General features: G+C 48.1%; 1 protein-coding gene across 4 annotated transcripts in view; it reads right to left on the bottom strand.

Moving 5' to 3' along the window:
* CUX1 (cut like homeobox 1) overlaps nucleotides 1-21,479 on the bottom strand; it is a 1,380,044-nt gene that overhangs the window by 388,309 nt on the left and 970,256 nt on the right. For 2 of the 4 annotated variants that reach the window (XM_078679377.1, XM_078679375.1), the window contains one exon: nucleotides 20,090-20,278. The exons of the other annotated variants lie outside the window; for them this stretch is intronic. In XM_078679377.1, coding sequence (XP_078535503.1) covers nucleotides 20,090-20,278 — 189 coding nt within the window. The remainder of the gene's footprint in view (nucleotides 1-20,089; nucleotides 20,279-21,479) is intronic. 4 annotated transcript variants of the gene reach the window in all.

Below are 21,479 nucleotides of genomic sequence, written 5' to 3'. Positions count from 1 at the left end.
CTGTGGGGCCTCGGTGAAGGACGATGTCGCAGCCGGAATCGGTGGCTTCTGGACCCTTCTGAGGTAGGAGACGAACGCTGAGACGAGACCGATCTGGACAAGCGGGCCGAAAGCAATTTCATCCGGTGCTCCCGCCGGGACTTCAGCTTGAGATGCTGACAAGCGTCGCAGTCTGTAGAATCGTGGTGCTCGCTCAAACACCACTTAAGTAAATAAGGTGAGGTTCCGTCGCCGACATCTGACGCGTACAAAAAGCACACGTCTTGAAACCCGAAGCCATTGCACATTGTTCCCAACGCAAGGGCGTTAAGAGGCCTGAAAACAGGTCAAGGGAACACATTCCGGATCCGCGGTACACGCGTAAAAGAAGGAAACTGATGTCAGTGCGCCAGATGGGACTTATGTGACCTCGCTGACGTCACGTCCGCGGACAAAGTCAGGGCGGAGTCACGTGGTGCCGCCCCCGGCGTGCAGAGATGCTGTGGCAAAAATGTTCCAGATCCAGTCTCACGCCTGGGGATAATTCTACATTAAGGAATCGGCAGCTAGTGGTCTCCTTCTAGTCTGAATTTCTCTCTGGTCCCTGTGTTAATGCTTAAAACAGTTGGAGCACTCATGTTGCTCCAATTGACATTCACCATGCTGTAGGCAAGTATGAAGAATGCCGCATGCAGGGTGCAAGGATGAAGAATAACAAATGAGGACTGTCTCTGCTGGTTAAGCAGTAGGGCACCTGGGCCTTTTATCGCCACATATGCTCAAAATGCAAATAGATTCCACATGTTAGAACATATATGTTGTGGCACTATGGACTTCATCAATGATGGTGGTGTAATGAAACCTCCCTTCATTAGCTACACCCGTTCCTTTCCAAAAATGCCAACCTGACTGATGTAACACTAAACCCGGGTGGACAAAACTGTACTCCCTTCCCATGTCGCCAACAGTTCTGAAGTTCACAAGCCCATCCTTATTACTACATATTTCTATCTGCTTCCTTCCCATTTATACGGATCGCTACAAATCCTAACAAACTATACTGCTTGGGGATGGTATGCAGATGGAATCCCACTAGCCACATCAATGATCCCATTCCGATGATAGTGTCTATTTGTGAATCCTGTCTCTACAATCTCAAGATTATGGATAGCATACATTATTTTTACTTTTCTGTAAAACAAAATGCACTGAGAAAAAAAGAAAGGGAAAACTCATTTTCAATATCTGATTCTAAGTTTACTTCAAAGCAGCTTACAAGTTAAGAATTGTTTTCGAGAACACAACTTTCTGGCTTACATACATAGGTTTGAAAATCTGTAAATAACTGAATTATGTGGAATACTAGATTGTTTTGTCCTAAACATATATACCTTTAAATATATACATAGCACAAAGGATCAATATTCACTAATGAGGAAATAAGGCAATCAGACTGTTAAAGCTTATCGGTACACAATGCTGTCACTTAAAATTGATATCAAAGCAATCCTATCCACATGGAAGTGGGTGCGCACTGTTGGAGAGGGACTATAAAATTTAAACTGTTACACTTGTCTTTCAGAGTTTAGATCTGCAACTAGATAGTCTTTACCAGATAAGGCATTACCAAAGGCCTGCATTGGATCTTTCATAGAGCGCCATTCTTGAACAATGCTAAAGTTGCAGAACTGTACTTAATAGTAAATTATTTCTTATTTACCTGTGACAAAGTTGGTGATATGTGTAGCTGTATATTCAGTTGCTCTACATACTTCTGCCATCTAGTGTTAAGCTCGGTAATGTACAACTTGTTATTCTTCTAAGTCGTCTTTCGAGTCACAAGGTATTGTGACTCCTGTAACTGGGATTGTGCATTATCATTGGTTACATTGTTAGATTGTTTTCTTCTGCCGTTGGGTTTGGATGTGGGACGCTGAAACTCTTGAGTCGCTGCCGCATGGCTCATGTCCTCAGGGCCTTCCGAAGGTTTCACTCCCATTTGCACGAAACAATTGCATTTGAAGTTTGTCCGTCTTAGTCCTTTTGAGTCCGTTCTGGGATATCCATCCACATTTCGACCCACTCAGCCTTACTCCTCGGCCACCCACTTCGAGAAGGTTAGAAAGCAACCACTTTCAGCATTTCTTGTAGAGCCATTCCTATTATTTGTGGCACGATCACCACCCAGTCTGCAACCTTCGCTTGTTGTCAGAGCACGACAAGACCGCCTGCTTCTCTTGCCTCGTGTTCCGGTCCAAGAAGACCCTCAGATACCCATGTGACTTACTCGCCGCAAGACGGCACAACGGCAAGATAACGACACTCCCCACATCTTCAGTGCAGACGTCGAAAAGGAAGTGGGCATCTCTGAATCTGTAGGGCAACCAGCCTGTTCCAATCCAGAGACAAGCTCTCCTTTGAACTCCAAGGGCAATGACCAGCCGACCCTCACCAGACAACGCCATACTATGCCGACAGTGAGTACTGTGTCCCATCACTCACACCAACCAGTATACCACCGCACTTCAGGGGGTTGGGCGTCAAGTCCACCACTGCCCCAGCAGCCTTCCCGGCCACCACTGCATCCCAGCCATGGCAGTCACCAAAACAAGTAACTTATCTGTTTGAGATTTCTTGCTGCATATTCGTTACCTTAGAATAGATACCCAAGCAATACTTGCCCGGAAGGGGGTGTGTAAACTTGATTTAAAGTAAAAAGTCCTGCAGAACCGAACGGGCAAAGTGCTCATTCGGTGGACCCGACTGTCCAGGAAGTAGAGTTTGGTGAACATGTGTAACAACGCCCAAGCTGCATCCTGACAGATGTCCAGTACCGGGACTCTGTGTGCTAATGCAGTGGTTGCAGCCTTTGATCTGGTGGAATGAGCACACAAGTCCTGCGGGGGTTAATTCTTGGCCAATGCGTAGCAGATCTTAATGCAGAGCACAATCCATCAGGAGATTGATTGTTTCTAAACCGCCTTCCCTTTCTTGGCTCCAATATACCCCACGAAGAGTTTATGTCCACTCAGAATGGTTGTATGCGGTCAAAGTAGAACAACAACGCTCTTTTTGGGCCCAGCCGGTGGAGTCTCACCTCTTTGTTAGAGGGATGAGGCTTAGTGTAAAATGAAGGTAAGCTCATGGACTGGCCTTCATGGAACAGGGTGACTACCTTTGGCAAGAATGATGACAGAGTCTGTAAGGCCCAGTTTGTCTGGGTAAAAAGAAATGTACGGAGGCGGAGATGACAGAGACTGTAGGCCACTGATCCTCCTTGAAGATTAACAAGTTACTTACCTTTGGTAACAACATATCTGTAAGACATATATTAGTTATGGATTCCTGATCTTAGAACTACCCCCAGGCGTCAGACTGGGTCCGGAGATTTTTTTTTTCCTTTTAGCAGTACCCCTGCGTGTCAGTAGGTAGCGTTGGTCGACTCAGCGTTGGTCGTTGGTGTCGTGATCGCCAGAATTACGTTGCGTTATCTACTTAGGCGCTGCCACTGCGCACTGACATAAGTTCTTTACACAACATTCCACGCCAGAAGCGCAGAGCCATGCAAGACACTGACCACAGGTGAATAAAACTAGGGCCCTGAAAGGGAGTCCCTTACTCTAGAAGTCAGTTCGCAGAACAGGGAGGATGGGTGGGGCAGTAAGGAATACATAACTAATATATGTCTCTTACAGATATATTGTTACCGAAGGTAAGTAACTTGTTCATCTGACTATTAGTTACGGATTCCTTATCTTAGAATAGATACACAAGCAAAACCAACCCCGGAGGTGGGTCTGCGTACTAAGTTCACACCAGGAAGTCCTGAAGAACAGAGCGTCCAACGAAGCCGTCGCTCCGGACCTGGCTGTCCAGGCAGTAATGTTTAGTGAATGTATGCAATGAAGCCCACGTGGCTGCCTGGCGGATGTCATGAAGGGGGACTCCACGTCCCAAAGCAGTAGTGGCTGCCGTCGCCCTGATGGAATGGGCGCACAACCTTACTGGAGGTTCCTTTTTCGCCAAGGAATAACACATTTTAATGAGATTGTTCATTTTTGCACGGCCAAACCTTTCTTGGCACCCACATAACCAACAAAGAACTGATCATCCACCCGGAATTGTTTTGTGCGATCCAGATAAAATGAAAGTGCACGTTTTGTATCAAGACAGTAGAGCCTCTCCTCCTCTTTAGAAGGATGCGGGGGTGGGAAGAAATTGGGCAAAGTGATGGTCTGTCCTATGTGGAAAGAGGTAACCACTTTGGGGGAAAGAAAAGGTTGAGTTCGAAGAACAACATTGTCCGAATGAACAGCAAGGAAAGGAGGCTTAGAAGAAAGAGCCTGAAGCTCACTCACCCTGCGAGCAGAGGTGATGTCAACAAGAAAAGCAGTCTTTAAGGTCAACAGTCTGATAGGACAAGTATGTATCGGCTCGAAGGGAGCGCACATAAGGTAAGTCAGAACAAGGTTAAAGTTCCACTGAGGCATTGTGAAAGGAATAGGAGGAAACAGGTGAGTAATGTCCTTAAGAAAAGGATTTACAATAGGGGATTTGAAAAAAGAAGGCTGATCAGGAAGGCGAAGAATGGCCTAAATGGCAGAAAGATAGACCTTGAGGGTGCCCAGAGCAGAGCCCTGCTGGGCCAAAGAAAGCAGGACGAGGAGAACCTCAGAAAGGTGGGCAGAAAGGGGATCCACAGCCTTTGCTGCGCATCATGCCACAAATTTGTTCCATCTATAGGCGTATACTTTTTTAGTTGAGGGACGCCTGGCTGCCAAGAAAAAATTACAGACTTTAGGAGGAAGGTCGAAGGCTGTCAACTGTTGCCGCTCAATCTACATGCAAGGACAGGTTCGGGTGGAAGGTCGTCTCCTGTTGCTGTGACAGAAGATCCTCCCGAAAGGGCAGTGTGATCGGAGGATCGATGGGCATGTTTAAGAGCTTGTGATACCAGACTCTTCATGCCCAAACTGGAGCCACAAGAATGACTTAGGCCTGGTCGCGCTTGATCATCCTCAGCACTCTGGGCAGAAGTGGTATAGGCGGAAAGGCGTATAGAAGAACGCAATTCCATTCCTGACGAAAAGCATCGCCGAGCGAGTGCCGCCTTGGAAATTCCAACGCGCAGAACTGCTGACATTGCGCGTTCTCTACGGTGGCGAATAGATCTAAACAAGGTTCTTCCCACTGTTCTGTTAATAAAAACTTCTAGAGCGCATGGTCACCCGGAGTTTTCATGGCGCTAATCATGGGGAGTGTCGTAGCGGAATGACTATGCGCAAGGCTTGCTCAAACAACCAGGTCTTCAGAGCTTTCCTGAAGCCCAGGAGGTTGTCACAGCTCCTGAGTGACAGGGGAAGAGAGTTCCAGACTTTAGGGGCAAGGTAGGAAAAACGGCAACCTCCTTGCCACTTACGTTTGAAGGTGGGGATGGTTAACAGGTGGAGATGAGCCGATCGTAGACTTCGCTGAGGTGCGTGCTTTATCATCATACTACCAATGAATTTGGGGCTTTTATCGTGGAGGGCCGTAAAGGCTAAGCATCCAGTCTTAAAGGCTACCCGGTGGGCCATCGGTAGCCAGTGGAGTTTCAGCAGCCCGGGTACGGCCGACAACCATTTAGGCTGTTTGTGGACAAGTCTTGCTGCCAGGTTCTGGACAATTTGTAGGCATTTAAGTAGACACAACGGCAGACAGAGGTAGATTGAATTTGAGAAGTCTAGCAGCGAGAGGACCAGAGCTATCACCACCTGTATGAGGGCAGAATGGGTCAGCAAATGGGCGATTTTCTTGATTCTATGCAGTTGAAAGAAGCTAGAGGAGACCACTGCTACCACTTGTCCTCTGAGCGAGAGGTCTGCATTGATGGTAACCCCTAGGCTTTTCACCAAAGGGGAGGGAATAGGGGTGGCCCAAGTTCGGCCGGCCAGTAGTGCGGACCCCAGCAGATCTCGCTCTTCCCAGGCAGCACTAATTCCATCTTGCCTGGGTTGAGTTTCAAGTGGTTCCGATCCATCCAACGCTGGATATGAAGCATATTTGCTTGAAATTCAGCAGCGGAATCAGGGGAGTCCAGTGGGAATATGAGCTGAAGGTCGTCTGTGTAGTTAAAAATGGTGATCTTTCTCTTTTTTAACGAGTGGATCAGGGGCCTGAGATAAAGATTAAACATTAACGGGGACAAAGAGGAGCCCTGTGGGACCCCGCATGTGGAGGTGAGCTTGGGGGTGGTAAAAGTTCCGAGCCTTACTGCTTGGGTGCGGTCAGCGAGGAAGGATTTAATCCAGCTGAGTGCGGGCCCTCGAAGGCCTGCCTGTTCGACACGGTTCAACAAGATGTTGTGATTGACGTGTCGTACACGGCCGACCGATCCAGGAGCACCGGAGCCTGGTGAACACTCCTGTCTGCATTTGCTCTGAGAGTGTCCAGGAATGCGAGGATCACAGCCTCAGTTGAGAGCGCCGGTCGGAAGCCAGCTTGGTTTGACTCTAAGTAGTCTGTTTGTTCAATGAAGCTGGACAGACACCTGGCCAAATGGGCTTCCATGATCTTGGCCAGGAAGGGGAGGAGAGGTATAGGATGGTAGTTCGAGGGGTCGGCCCCTGTATTTTCAATGGGGGGGACTACCGTAGCATTCTTGAAAGCGCTGGGAACCTTGCCCTGAGTGAGTGAGTGACTCGATGAGGAGAGGGAGTACACTATGAGGCATTACGGAGAAGATGTCCCTTAAGATATAAGGTGGACAACTTTCGTTAGGCAACCCGGATTTAACCCGAGTCATTAGCTCTAGTAATGTTTTAGGACAGATAGGTGGAAGGAGGTCTAGTGTGGATTGGTTGCTGGCTATATCTTCCAGGGGTTCCATGCTGACGGTGTTAGGGATGCTGGCTTTGATGGTGGAGATTTTGTCCAGGAAAAAATTGTTCAGGGAATTTCAGAGCTCTTGAGTAGGTACCCGAGTGGGCAATGTTCTCTCGTCATTGCACAGGTCATTCACTATCTTAAAGATTTCCTTAGATTTGTTGTGGGCCTTTAGTATTCTAATAGAGAAGTAAGCCGCTTTAGTATCCACAATGGCTTTTTTTATACTTTCTTCGCGCTTTTGAAAATTGCTTTTAGTCTTCTAATGAGTATCTTAGTCTCCATTTTCTCTCTTTTTGATGCAGCTCGAGTTTTTGTTTTTTGAGATCGGCGGTGAACCATTTGTGGGCGTCTGAGTGGCAGGCGCAAGAAAATGTAGCAAGCGGAACATGTACATTACTTGCAGATAGTAGCCACTTGGAGATTTTCTCTTCCATGGAATTGACATCAGGGCTAAAGGTGGGTGATGAGTTAGCCAAGGTGTTAATGAAACTCGATTTATCTAGGGTTTTCCACTTTCTCATCATGCCTCCCGCCAATGTAGTGGGCTTGGTTTGACCGCTGATAGTAGCTGTAAATTGTATCAAGTGGTGATCTGACCATATACATGGGGAGATTATGGGCACCGATAGTGAGATATTATGGGACCATATTTGATCCAGGTGTGTCCCTTTTCATGAGTAGCGGAGGATAGATGCTGGGCCAGATTCAAGTTAGAGAGTAGCTCGGAGAGCTCTGCAGCATGTGGCCCGCCCAAGGCGTTGTTGAACCAGTAGTTCAAATCTCCAACGAGTAGGACCTTAGCATGATTTACAACAAGGGTGGCCATTTTTTCACTTAAGCAGATAGGGAAAGTGGGCATTGCCTTGGGGGGAGTGGGGTCGGTAGATAAGCACTAGCACCAATGACCCTGTGTCAGTGTCGAGTTTAATAACGACGATCACAACCTCCGGAAGGACAAGGGAGGTCATGGTGATAAATTTGTGACCTTTAAGAATTATGGCGGCAACACCGCCACCCATCTTCCCTGGGGGCCGATTGGCCGACAGGATGTAATAGTCTGAGGTGAGTGTTGCTAAGATGTCTGGCGAGGAATCCTGGGTTAACCAGGTTTCGGTGAGCAGGAGAACATTAGGTTTATCTGAGGTGAGCAGCAAAAAGATATCGAGGGGTGCTTTACTAGGGAACGTGTGTTGAGGTAAAGGAAGCGGAGGATGGTTTGATTTGGTGCTGTAGGAGTGATAATTGGGGGAAAGTAAGGGATGGGAGCGGGAAGGGGGACATGCCCCGGCTAAGTTTGGAGGATGCCGTAGCCGAGATACGACTGTACGTAACGGGATCAAAGGGGGGCAGTATTGCGCAAGTGATCTTAGCTTTCTGGAGGAATAGCTGGTGATTTGGCCATAGTCCGTGGCCCCTGGGCCCGGCGCAGACGGGCTTGCATTTGCTGCGTAATGGTGAGCATTTTGTACCTGGCCCCGCCTTTAGCTCCTCCTCCTTACGGCCGACTGGCTAAGGCCTAGGGGTTGGAGAACGGGCAAGGGTCGTCAGGAGTTAGCGGTGGGTTAATTTAAAAAATCGGTTTCAATTCTATATACAGGTAATTCTTTTAAAAGCAATAGCGATTTGCAATCCCAATAATCAATTCTATATCAAGCGCTGACAAGCAGACTGCTGAAAGTGACCTTGTACCACCTCTGATTGAAGACGCCATTCGTGATCCATCAAGCACCGGGGGCTGAGTTGGTCCACCCTGGCGTTCAGGTAACCTGCCAGGTGTTGAACCACCAGGGATATGCCCTGATGTTCCAGCCACATCCAGAGACAATGGGCCTCCTGACAGAGGGTCTACGACCCCACTCCGCCATGTTTGTTGCAATACTACATGCTGTCTGTGAACACCTGCACTACTCTTCCTTTGACAGGGGGAAGGAATGCCTTCAGTGCTAGATGTATCGCCTGGAGCTCCAGAAGGTTGATGTGGAGTCCGGACTACGCCGGAGACCAGAGGCCTCTGATCTCCGCCTCGCCCATGTGGCCGCCCCATCCCATGTGTGAAGCATCTGTCACCACTGTGAAATCAGGTTGGGGAAGGGAGAGGGATCTGTCATTGACACAATCCTGGTTCGTGAGCCACCACTGCAACTGATGTGCAGCCCCCGCCGAGATCTGGATGACATGGAACTACAGGTCCCACTGCAGAGCCTGCATATGCCACCTGGCATGATCCGCCAGCAGGACGCAGGAGGCCATGAGGCCCAGCAGCCTCAGGGTCATTCTCAGCAAAAACCGGGCAAGAGGGTGGAACATCGGTATCATAGTCCGAATATTCCGGACTCGCTGTTCTGGAGGATAGGCCTGAAACTGCTCTGTGTCCAGAACCGCTGCGATGAAAACGAGGTTCTGAGAAGGGTGCAGGTGTTGCTTAGGCCAGTTGACTGTGAACCCCAGTGAATGCAGGAGGTGGGCGATGACAGCCTGGGGCAACTCGCCTTCAACAACGAGTAGTCGAGATAGGGGAAGACTGGAACCCCATGTTCTGCGCAGATGAGCTGCGACCACTGTCATCACTTTCGTGAACAACCGAGGGGCTCTTGGAAGGCCAAAGGGGAGCACAGCAACTGAAAATGCTCGTGGCCTACCGTGAACAATAGGTAATACCTGTGGGCCGGCAGGACGGGGATGTGGAAATAAGCGTCCTGCAAGTCCAAAGCTACAATCCAGTCTCCAGGGTTGAGGGCAGACAGGACCTGAGCCAATGTCAAAATCTTGAACTTCTCCTTCCGGAGGAAGCGGTTAACGCCCCTGAGGATTAAGACAGGACTCAGGCCTTTGTCCTTCTTGGGCACCAGAAAGTAGTTGGAGTAGCAGCCACGACCTACTTCTGGCACAGGGACTCGCTCGATGGCTCCCTTGGCCAAAACAGCCGCAACTTCTTGACGGAGAAGGGCCAGGTGATCCTCCGACATGCGATGGAATGCAGGTGGTATGGAGGGAGTGGTAGTCTCGAAGGGGAGGGAGTATCTGCAAAACCCACCTGTCCGATGTGGTGATGTGCCAGTTGGGGAGGTGATGGCGAATCCTGCCGCCCACTGGCAACTGGTGGCCCTGAAAGCTCGGACTAGGAAGGTTTGGAGGCTGCTGCAGAGGAGGCACTGGTGGACTGGTCCGCCCGCTGACCACAAGACCGACGGCGGTGGGTCCCTTGTCCCCAGACCCGCAGTGGCTAGACAGCCTGCACAGGCCTGTAGCTCTGGGCAGAACGTGGTGGGGCAACCCTTCCGTAGCAACGAAAGTGGCGAAATGCAGACTGCGCAGGGCGAAAGGTTCGAGCAAGGCCCAAGGATCTGGCCGTAGCCCTAGAATACTTGAAACGCTTGACCGCAATGTCCGCCTTATCATCAAACAAGCGACGACCATCAAAGGGCATGTCCAGAAGAGTCAATTGGACATCGTCCGAGAAGCCGGTGGACCTCAGCCACGAGTAGTGTCTTAGGGCTACCAAAGTTGAAATCGTCCTGCCTTACGAGTAGGAGGTGGCCATCACACAGCGAATGGCAAACTTTGCTGCAACCCTCCCTCCTGCAACCGCACGGGCGAGTACAGCCCGTGCCTCCTCCAGACACTGTGGAAGCACCTGCGCAATTGTGTCCCACATAGAGTGGGTGTAACGGCCCAAGAGACATGCAGTGTTCACCGACAGCAGTCCTAAGCTGGCGGAAGAAAACATCCAGCTTCTTGGATACCCTATCTGGGGGAGCAGTAGGGAACGTGACTTTGGATGTTGAGGCTTGAACCACCAAGCTCTCAGTGGTAGGGAGTTGGGAGAGGAAAATGTAGTCACCCAGTGCCGGGCGGTGGCGTTGGGCTATCATCCTATCCACAGGTGCCCCTGTGCTTGGACCAGCTGCCCATAAGGATGTCTGTGAGGGCCTCATTGAACAGCAACCGAAGAGGCTGCTGCTGGTTGAAGCACCTCAGTCAGGAGGTTAGTCCTGACTGCCACCGTAGGTAGCTCAAGGCCCAAGGCCTCAGCCGCCCTATGCAACACCACAGCGTAGGAGGCTCCCTCCTCTATAGCCACGGTAGTGGGAGAAAGCATACCAAGGTCTGGGGATTTATCTAGACCACTGGCTTCACCCAGTTCCTCACTCCAGTCCATCTCTTCCAGTTAGTCCTCACCCTCCACTGGCTGCCACTCAGAGCGATAAGGAACGACAGGACAGAATAGAGGTACAAAAGTACTGGTCGGCACCGGTATCAGTCAATGCCGGTCCGGAGTCCATGTCGAGGGGGACCCCGGGGTCGATGCCGGGTGGGGACACAATCAGCGTCGGATGGGGAGGAGGTGTGGTCAATGGATTCAGCGCCGGAGGTGTCGTATGGAAGGCCTAGAACCCAAAGTCGAGTCCGCGGGGGGCGAAGGCGCTCTGGTGGAGTCGGGCTGCCCAAAGATTGAGTGGAGGGCTTCCTAAAAGCTACACAGTTGGGCAGGGGTAGCCCCGGCTCCTGGTAAAGGAGGGAAGCTCGGAGCCCTTCCAACACGCTCCACGGGCGGAGCCAAAGTAGGACAACCTTACGCATCCCATCGGCTGAAGGACGGGGAGAAGACGAAGATCGACGGTGCTTCTTCGCCTTCTTGTTGTGCTTCGACTTACCCGAAGACGAAGACTTTCAAGAGTAGTGATGGTTATGACTCCACGACCGGTCCGCGACCTCCCTCTCAACCGGTACCTCGACCGGCGCAGAGCTGACTGCTGGGTCTCAAGAAGCTTCCGGGACCGCTCCCGCAAAGACTTCGGGTTCATGGGCCGGCAGTCAGAGCACGACTTCGGGTCATGGTCGCGCTCCAGGCACCAGAGGCACATGAGATGTGGGTCCGTGACCGACATCAACTTTTGACAGGAGTCACAAGGTTTGTAGCCGGTCCGTCTATGTGACATCCCTTGCACCACGAGTCGAATGACTTGAAAAAAAGAAGTCGAACAAAACTCTAGTAAAAAAGACCAAAGGTTCTGCTCGCTCCAGATCTGCACTGGCTGGTGCGGAAAAAGTAAGAACTGACGTCAGCGCACAGGGGCGGCGCCTAAGTAGATTCCGGCAATCACAACGCCAACGAAGAGCGCGGAGTCGACAGACGCCACCTACTGACGTGCAGGGGGTACTGACGAAGAAAAAAATAACTCTGGATCAAGTCTGACGCCTGGGGGTAATTCTAAGGTAAGGAATCCTTAACTAATAGTCTCTTTCAGATGTAATTGTCACCAGAAAGGCTGTCTTGATGGGGAAGAGCCTAAGGGGGCAGTTATGAAGTAGCTCAAAGGGAACGTAAATCAGAAAAGTAGGAACCAAATTGAGGTTCCACTGAGGAATAACAAAGGGTGCTGGAGGAAACATGTTTAAGACCTTTGGGGAATCTATTTACAATAGTGGACTTCAAAAGGGATGGCTAATTTGGCAGCTGTAGAAAAGTGGATATAGCAGTCAAATAATCCTTCAATGTGCCCAATGCAGAACCCTGCTGGGCCAGATTACGGATAAACAAAAGAACTTGGGAAAGGGGTGCAGATAAAGGGTCAACCTGTTTGTCAGTTCATCTTGCCACAAATTAGCTCCAAAGGCCGGTGTATACTGTATTGGCGGAGGGGTGCCGAGCTGCCACGGTAACATTGCAGACATCAGTTGGAAGGTCAAAAGCGGTTGACTATTGTGGTTAAATCACCACGCATGAATGAGAGTGTTGACAAGTTCGGGTGGAGAAGCATTCCCTGCTGCTGTGACAGGAGATTCTCCTGAAGGGGCAGCCTGATCGGATGATCTTTGGACATTCTCAACAGCTCGGGATACCAGACATTCTGAACCCAGTTCGGTGCCACAAGGATGACTTGGGCCCAGTTGTTTCTGATCTTCTTAAGAACTCTGTAGAAGAGTGGTAATAATAATAATAATAATAAAACATTTATTAAGCGCCTGGCTGCACAAAACTGTGTATCCCCGTGCTAACTGCTAGGACAAAATAATCCAGAGGAAAAGAGTCAGGAAACTCAGCAGAGAATATGACTATTTAGGGAACAGGTAAGTTTTTAATTTTGCCCTGAATCTCATTTCGGAGGGCTCCATCCGCAAGTGGAGCGGGAGCGGGAGTATTGACAGAAATGCGTACAGGAGGCCGGAGCTACACCTGAGATGAAGAGTCTCCACGCGAGAGTGGCTTTGGAAACTCTAGCGCGCAGAACTGTTGACATTACGTGTTCTTGGCAGTGGCGAACAGATCTAACCAAGGCTCTCCGCACTGCTGAAAGAGACCTATCACCATCTCTGGTTGAAGTTGCCAGTCAAGATCCGCTGAGTTCTTCCGTTCTAGCATGATAGAGAGTACAAAGGCTTTCAATGCCAGCCGGATCGTTCAGAGCTCTAACAGGTTGATGTGGAGTCCAGATTATGCCAGACACCAGAGTCCTGTGATCTCCACCTCTCCCAGATGGCAGTTCAAGCACAGAAGTGATGCACCTGTCATTAGCATCAGATCTGGCCGGGTAAATGAGAGGGGTCTGCCGCTGACCCAACTGCGGTTCGGCAGCCACTACTGCAGATCTGTTGTAGTGCTCTCAGAGATCCGGACCAAGTCAGAGGGATTCCGCTGATGCTGCGCTTACTGGAATGTCCGGTATCACTGCAGAACCCGTAAATGCCAAAACGCATGCTTTGCAACCAGGATACAATAAGCCATGAGGCACAGCAGCCTCAGTCAGTCTCCCTGAAATCCAGGCTTGAGCCTGCAACATCGGTATCATAGCCTGTATATCCTGGTCGGGAGGATTAGCCCATAACTGCACAGTGTCCAGAACAGCACAGATGAAAGGGAGCATCTGAGAAGAGATCACGTGTGACTATGGCACGTTGATAGTGAACTCCAGTGAATACAAGAGGTCCGCCATAGTTTTGGAAGTGGGAGAGGACTACCTTCGGTGAGACCGCATTTAACAGCCATTTGTCGCGATAGGGGAAGACTGGAACCCCTGCCTCAGCAGGTGAGCTGCAACTACCGCTATCAATTGGTGAACACCCAAGGGGCGATCGTAAGGCCAAAAGGGAGCACAGCAAACTGAAAGTGCTCTTTGGTCCACCGTGAACAGCAGGTAATGTCTGAGGGCATGCAGGATGAGAAGTGGAAGTATGCGTCCTGCAAGTCCAATGCTACCATCTAATCTTCCGGATCCATGGCAGACTGGACTTCAGAGAGCGTGAGCAGTTTGAATTTCTCCTTTTTCAGGAAAAAATTCAGAAGGCGCAAGTCTAGGATAGCACGAAGGCCTCTGTCCTTTTTGGGCACAAGAAAGCAGTGGGAATAAAAACCACAACCTACTTCTGACGGCACCCTCTCTATGACTGCCTTGGTCACGAAAGCCTGCTTTTGCTGGTGGAGTAAACAGATGTGGTCCAGATGTGTTGTTGCAAGTAGATGAACATCCCCGAGGTCGGATGTTATCGACCTCCCGTTGTGCAGATGATGGCGTAGCCTGCCGCCTACTGGGTGCCCATGATGGTCTGAGGGCAGATTAAAGGGGCGTGGAGGCTGTGGCTGCTTGAGAGGTGTGGACTGGTCCGACCTCTGGTCACGTGACCCACGAGGCTAGTGGGAGCAGCGTCCTTGGCCACGCAAGGTCCGGAGTTTGCGGACATTGGCCACTGGGCAAATAGGAGACGCAGCTTAAAACCCGTTATGTTGCAACAAAAGGAGCTGAAGACGGAAAGTGGCTGGTGAGGCCATGGAAAGGCCCAAGGACCTGGCCGCGGGTTTGCTGTTCTTCAAGTGCTCCAGCGCTGAGTCTGCCTTGTTTCCGAAGAGACAGGAGCCATCAAAGGGTATGTTCATGAGTGAGGCCTGGACATCACCAGAAAAGTCAGTCATCCTCAGCCAGGCCTGGTGCCGTAAGGCTACTGATGATGAAACTGCTCTGCTTAGCTAGTCAGTTGTATCCTGCCAACAGAGTATGGCAAACTTAGCTGCGTCCAACCCCCTCTCCGGTCAGCAGACGAATGAGCGAGTATGGCTCGAGCCTTCCCTAACCTGCACAATCGAGTGGGAGTATCAGTTAAAAATGCAAGCACTGTTTACTTACAGTGCCAGGCTGGTGGAAAAGAACATCATCTTCTCCAGCCTCTTGGATTCCCTGTTCGGGGGAGTGTAACGGAATGAGCCAGTATTTAAGTTGAAGTGGAGGCTTTGACCACCAAGCTCTCCGGGTGGAGTGTGTTGTGAGGAAGCTGGGTTCCCCAGTGGCAGGGCAATGGTCAATCAACTTAATCACAGGAGCTCCTGTGCAGGGCATGGACCAGGACCAGAGTAGGACACCCAGGAGGGGTTCATTAATTAGGAGAAGCAGTTTGGATATGTACACTCCCGGCTGAAATACCTCAGTCAAGACATTTGTCTTTACAGCTACAGTGAGCAGCTGAAGGTCTAGGACCTCAGCACCGTAGCGAAATAGGCTTTTTCCTCTGTGGCTAAGATAGGAGGAGAAACCAAGCCAATCTGGGGAGGTATCCAGTCCACTGCCCACATCCAGATCCTTACAGCAGGTGTCCTTGGTGACATCTAGGAGTTGGTATTCATCAGGGTCCAGTGGCCCTTCAGAATCATCCGCAAATCCTAGCTCATAGGAAAAGGGCTCAGGCTCTGATTCGGCACTGTATCAGAGTCGGGAATGAGTATGGGGAGTGTAAAGCTGGTGGACGCTGGCGGCACTGGGGTTGTCGGCAGTGGCGCCAGGGATGGTGGAGGTGGATCGACTGGAGCCAGTCCAGATCCATCCATGGATACAGAGGGCACAACTGGTGCCGGAGGTACACCTGCCAGCAGCAGAACAGTAGGAGCCCCTTTCAGGCCCACATGACCCACAGGAGCTCTGGCTGGGACAGGCCCCCAAATATGAGGTGCATGGCCTCTTAAAATTCACAAAGTTGGGCGGGGTCGCTCTAGCTCCTGGAAACTCGAGGATGCGTCCAGGCTCAACCACGGAGCCAGGCCTCAAATGCTGACACTCCCTTAACTCGTCGGATGACTGACGGGCGGGGGGGAAGTCGAAGACCTCAGACTTCTTGCTCTTCTTACATGTATGGGACTTACCCGGACAACTAACAACGAGCGCTTAGAATGGCTCCATGACCGATCCTAGGACCTTCTTCTAGACAGGGATTGAAACTATTGCAGCAACGCACATGAAGACACAAAAAGCTCGAGGGACCACTCCCTTAAGGTCTTGGGGTGCATGGCGTGACAATCAACGCAGGTTTTGGCATCATGATCACTCTCGAGGCACCAAAGGCAGACGAGATGTGAATACATCACCAATATTTGTCAGTGATAGGCACCACAGGGCTTGAAACAAGCCTTTCTTGTGGACATCCCTGCCACACCAGGAGATAAAGTATCAAAAGTCTTTGACAAAAGGGTCAAAAGAAAGGTCGGTCAAAAAGTGACTGGGGGTAGCTCTTCTCTGGATTTGCGCTGATTGTCACAGGAAGAAAAGAACTGAAGTCATTGCGTTGGGGTTGCTCAAATGTAGGCACTGTGCACAACACATCCACAGCAGATGCCACATATGCAATGACGCGGAGCCGAATGACGCACCTACCGGCACGTAAGGGCAAAACTCACAGAACTCTTCCGGACCCAGTCTGATGCCTGGGGATTATTTTAAGCGAAGGAATTGGCGGCTCGGAGTCTATCAGAGCGTGTTGAACGGTCTGTAGCTTCCTATGGAGTTACAGTACACCAGCTGGACAGGCACAAATAAATTGTCTCCTATCAGTCAGGCATGACCATGGGAAAGGGAATCAAAGAGGCTTAGCCGGGGCAGGAGAGGAGGACTGCTAGCAGGAGAAGGGACTTTTTCGAATGCATAAAGATTACTTTTCTTTGTCTAGCGACGTGAAAGAGATGCACTGGGGTCCACTGTGGTAGTAGTACTTGCAACTACCAAGCTCTCAGGAGTCTGCTGTAGAGTAGAAAAAAATCTGAATCTCCTGAGCCTGATCTAGGACGCCTATTGAGCAACTTACTGTGGGAGTTAAATGTAAGTTAGACTAAATCGCCATCATCTTTCTGATAGGCTTGAATCCTACGAGAATACTGTTGTTGAGGGAGAGGTTTGGGTTCATCCAAAACTCCTTGGTAATCTAGTAGGGAGACACCCATAAGCCATGGGTTGATGCCGGCTCCATATTGAAAACGGGCACAGGAGTCAACTTGGATACGGGTGCCGCTGGAGCCTAGGCTGGCACCGGGACGGTTGGAAACAATGAGACCTCTGGTGCAGGAGTGGAGGCAAGAGCTAGCATGCTCAGTCGACGCAGGGTCGGGCCTGCCCGCTGACGTCTGACTGGGGTCCCCAGCAGCTTTATAGGGCATAAATGCTCCCCAGAGGGAGTTGCCATGTGGCTGCTAACTGATTTATTACCCTTTGGAACAGAGCAGCTGCTGACGGAAACCCAAGACACGTTAAATAAGCTCATTCAGGTATAAGGTATTCAGCGTGCTACATGACCTGATGATATTCCGATGACAAAATGAGATCAAATTACGTCTACTCCTTTAAGTGTCATCAGCATCTTTATATTGGGCAATGAGTCCTTGTCTACCCAAATCTCAGTATTTAAATTAAGCAAATCTACTGTCTCAGCAGCAACATTTCCATCCTGCTGTTTGCATTGTGCGCACCAGTCACACATTGACACAGAGGACTTGTAGCATGTTTCGTTTCAGGCTGAAGAGACACTGGGACAGATGACCCTGTACTGTTCCAGGTCTATACACTTCAAGGCCCACTACAGGCCAGGCTGTAGGAAAACAACACTTCCTTAAATCCTCCACACAGTACTGTATGTTAGGACATGGGCAGCCGACTAAGATCACTCTCGCTCGGTCTCAGTCAAATGAAAATCGCATTTCAGTGACAGTTACTGACCTCCCACTAGTTGATCCCACACAGCTCTGAAAATGGTTCCCTGTCACCTAAGAGTAGGTAGCGAAGAAACTTTGAACATTATTGTACAGGGTGGGGGGCGGCAACCCCAGCCAAAGTCAAGAGTAGTCACAACTGGCAAAGTCAGAACATTCCTGCATCAACATTCTTACCATTGTAAGACAAGGGTACATTCTACAGTAAGAAATTTTCACCAAAAGAAAAGGAAGCTTTATCTGTACTGCTGCCGCTTCCATGAGAAGTCTAAATTTCTGCAGTCCATGCCTTATCTCCTGTGTTTGTGCTGCTGTTACCTGTGTTCTATGTGCACAAACAAGTGAGTGATAAGAGAGCTTGAACTTATACTTACTTTGTGTTAGTGAAGCTTAGGAAATCCATTAATATACTAATGCCATTTAAAAAAAAAATGATGACTTGGTTTGTGCTACGTATTTATTCTCCATGTAATATAAGCAAGCATGGGGCCTCACGTGACAAAGAAACCAGATAGTTTGACCTGACAGTATTTCAAGAGCTAAATAAAAAGGGTTTTATAGCACCTACAATGTACACCGCAATATTTCCATCAATATGATAAGCAACAGAAGATTACCAATAACAGATTACCCTAAATCCACTGGCTTCCAGTTTGAAAACATTAAATGTTCTCCGAAATTCTCACATCTTTAGGAAACTATAAAGTGAGTGCAAGTACGATGTATCCATTTGTCCTAACAGAAAAGGACAAGAGGCCAAGTGTTGAAAAACAATTCAAAGTTAAAATACTTACAAATAAATAAGGCACACATATATAATAGAGAGTACTACACTAGTATGAGTGGCAGCTATAAAGCAAAGTGCAAGAGACTGTGCATTGTATCTCCAAATTTTTGAACCACTATAACCTGTCAGACACATATTTCACTTTGTGATTATCCTAAAAAAAAAAATAGGTCTATTAAGCAATTGCCCTAATATGATTTGTTTGTCCACAAATGAAGGCCAACTGGTGTCAAAGAATGAAAAAAAGGTGGTGCTTCTCAAATGCTTTGTGAATCAGAGAGAAAGGCTATGCATTTTTACAGTAGATTGTAGACCTGGGTTCTTTGGCTGTTATGTTTGATGGCATGATCCTATTTTCCTGTTTCACATACATCACTAACAAAAATACCTGCTGTGATCTGTGTTATCAGTTCAATTACAAAAAAAATCATATACAAACTATGTAAATACAGTATGCAGGAATGTAGGACATTTTAAATGACTTGCTTTATACACAAAATATTTTAAGAGATTAAAAGTACAGCACAGAAACTGAGACCAGGAAACTCCCACTTCCTTATCAGGAGACCACCACCCAACCAAAAGGTAGGTGTACAAATTGAAAACAGCTGGGGGGATAATCCTGAAAAAATTGCATTATATTAAAATAAAGCACCATTTAACAAAAGGCTGCTCACCTATGTTGAAGTGCATTTAAGAACACCAGAAAGGATAGAGTTCACCCAGTCCACTAGGACAGTATCTCCCTTCTTTTAAAACTTTTCATAGATTTCATTAAGAAGCAATGCATAAAATAGCAGGGCAAGTGAAATGCATTCTACATAAAAAACTATGCAGAAATAGCATGTAATATAGTCAGATCTGTCCACTATGAGTCATGTAACAAAGCATTCAACATCTTACACGTGTAAGACTTTACATTATAGCCAAGATTTTTGTAAAATTGTTGTGCCTTTTTAATAAAGTATAGTGACTTGGATGAAACGCTAAGAGTGATATCCAAACATAAATAACGGCAGCACAAGATTCAAATGCACTGACCAAGAAATACCACAGCTAAAATGCTCAATTGTGATTTGATATACCTATTTCAGTCTGCAGTAAGCTCGGGTATTGCTGGCCTGGATATTAACTCACACAGAGCACCAAAAACAGTATCATGGTAAGCATGTTTGGCAGTTTGGATAATGAACCTAGCACTCTGCCACACAAGAGACCACTGATCGTCTCCATACTGTGCTAGTGAGACAGAGGTCATACCATCTGTTTTGTCCTCTCTTGGGTGAGGATAAGAGATGTCCCCCATTCAGTCTGCTTGGGAAATCTCCAAAAGAATACACCGTTTTGATTTTGTTTAAAAACTTTTACATGCTAAAGCTCAAGAAAAGATGAAACACGGCCTTTGCTTTACAGACTCTGTATTCTTCAAAGGTAATTAAAAGAAGTCTTTATATACGTAAAAAATAATGTAGTATTTGCGGGTTGAGAGCAGTTACCTTTTTTCTCCATTCGTTTCATATCCATCAGCTTATCTACATTATTTGGATCGTTCAGCCAAAGCTGCATGCGGACAAAGGGCTCCCTTCCTTTCAAGCTCAGTTTGTGCCAGGGCTTGGGGCGAGCTAGAAGGTCTGAGACGGAGCCTTGAGTTAGACCCAGGATTGTCTCCCCAAACAAACGCTGACCTGTGAAAAAATTATACGTCTAGTGAGAAGAAAGTGGGCAAAAGAATGCACAGGGATAAGGGAATGCTATTTAAGGTTAAACAACATGGTTGGCAAAAGACAATGTCCACCTAGTTTATTGTTTGTAAGACTATTTTAAGGGAAGATTTGGGAGAAAAGTTGAGGCTTTAAAAGATATGTCTAGAATTTTACTTAACAGTTCTGGAAATTACAAAAATGTGAAGGCTTGGTCATAAAAATATAATTTATCCTCATAGTCAAGGAGAATTTTAAAGTCTGCCAATTTGCCAACCCAGTGTCTGTTGAACCCACTAATGAGGCCAGCTACATTTCTTTCCCAACTTTAGAGTGAGAACATTATACTTGCCTGTAATGTTAATTCTCTTTTTGGTTCATTCTCTTTGCAGACTACTATTTTAACTGGTATTACTATGGGGAATTTATCATTTGTGATGAAACATTGAAAACAACTACAGCAAGGAGTGCACGAGTGCCTTCGCTAACCAGGGCAATAGATTTACACCGGCATTTCTGGTCAATTAATGCTGCTAAACAACTGCCTGAAAGGACTGGATAAAGGTGCCAAGAACCATGTGACTTTACCAATAAAACTGCCTTGATTAAATCTCCTATCCCCCTTGTAGTCTCGTTATGCTTGCCAACAACCTGAATATAATCTTTCGATGAACAAAACATTAAGTGTGCTGCAGCATAGCGGTCTTGAACACGCTTCTGCTCAAGACAAAGGTTAAGAAAATGTCACCAAAAACAATTATAGGTAGTAGACCTGATCACAGCCCTGAAAATCTCCATGGCAGGTGCTGCTCTGAAGAAAGCCAACATGGTGCCTTTTGCTTTAAAGGAAGAGGGAGCCAAACTCTCAACAACAATGATATAAAAGAGTCGCAACCAGCAAGGCATTTTAGACCACACGTCCATTTTGATATTACTCAACAACCCAAACATATGGAATATTTCCAACCCCTCCTTATTGAGGTGTGAACACAGAAAAGTAATGAAAGAAAACATGCAAATGGCAAAATGACACCTCAGATCAATCCTGCGTGACCGTTATTTATGTATGCAATCATATGTAAAAACACACAAAAAAAATAATCTATGCTACGAGATTTTATCCAGCTGAAAAAGGGTTCCACAACATCACAAGAGATATATGCTGAACATTGTGCCTGGTCATAGA

The sequence above is a fragment of the Lissotriton helveticus genome, chromosome 3_1 (assembly GCF_964261635.1).
Source record: "Lissotriton helveticus chromosome 3_1, aLisHel1.1, whole genome shotgun sequence".
Lineage (NCBI taxonomy): Eukaryota > Metazoa > Chordata > Amphibia > Caudata > Salamandridae > Lissotriton > Lissotriton helveticus.
Note: the sequence above shows the minus strand (reverse complement) of the source record. Positions and strands in the feature narration are given on the sequence as shown.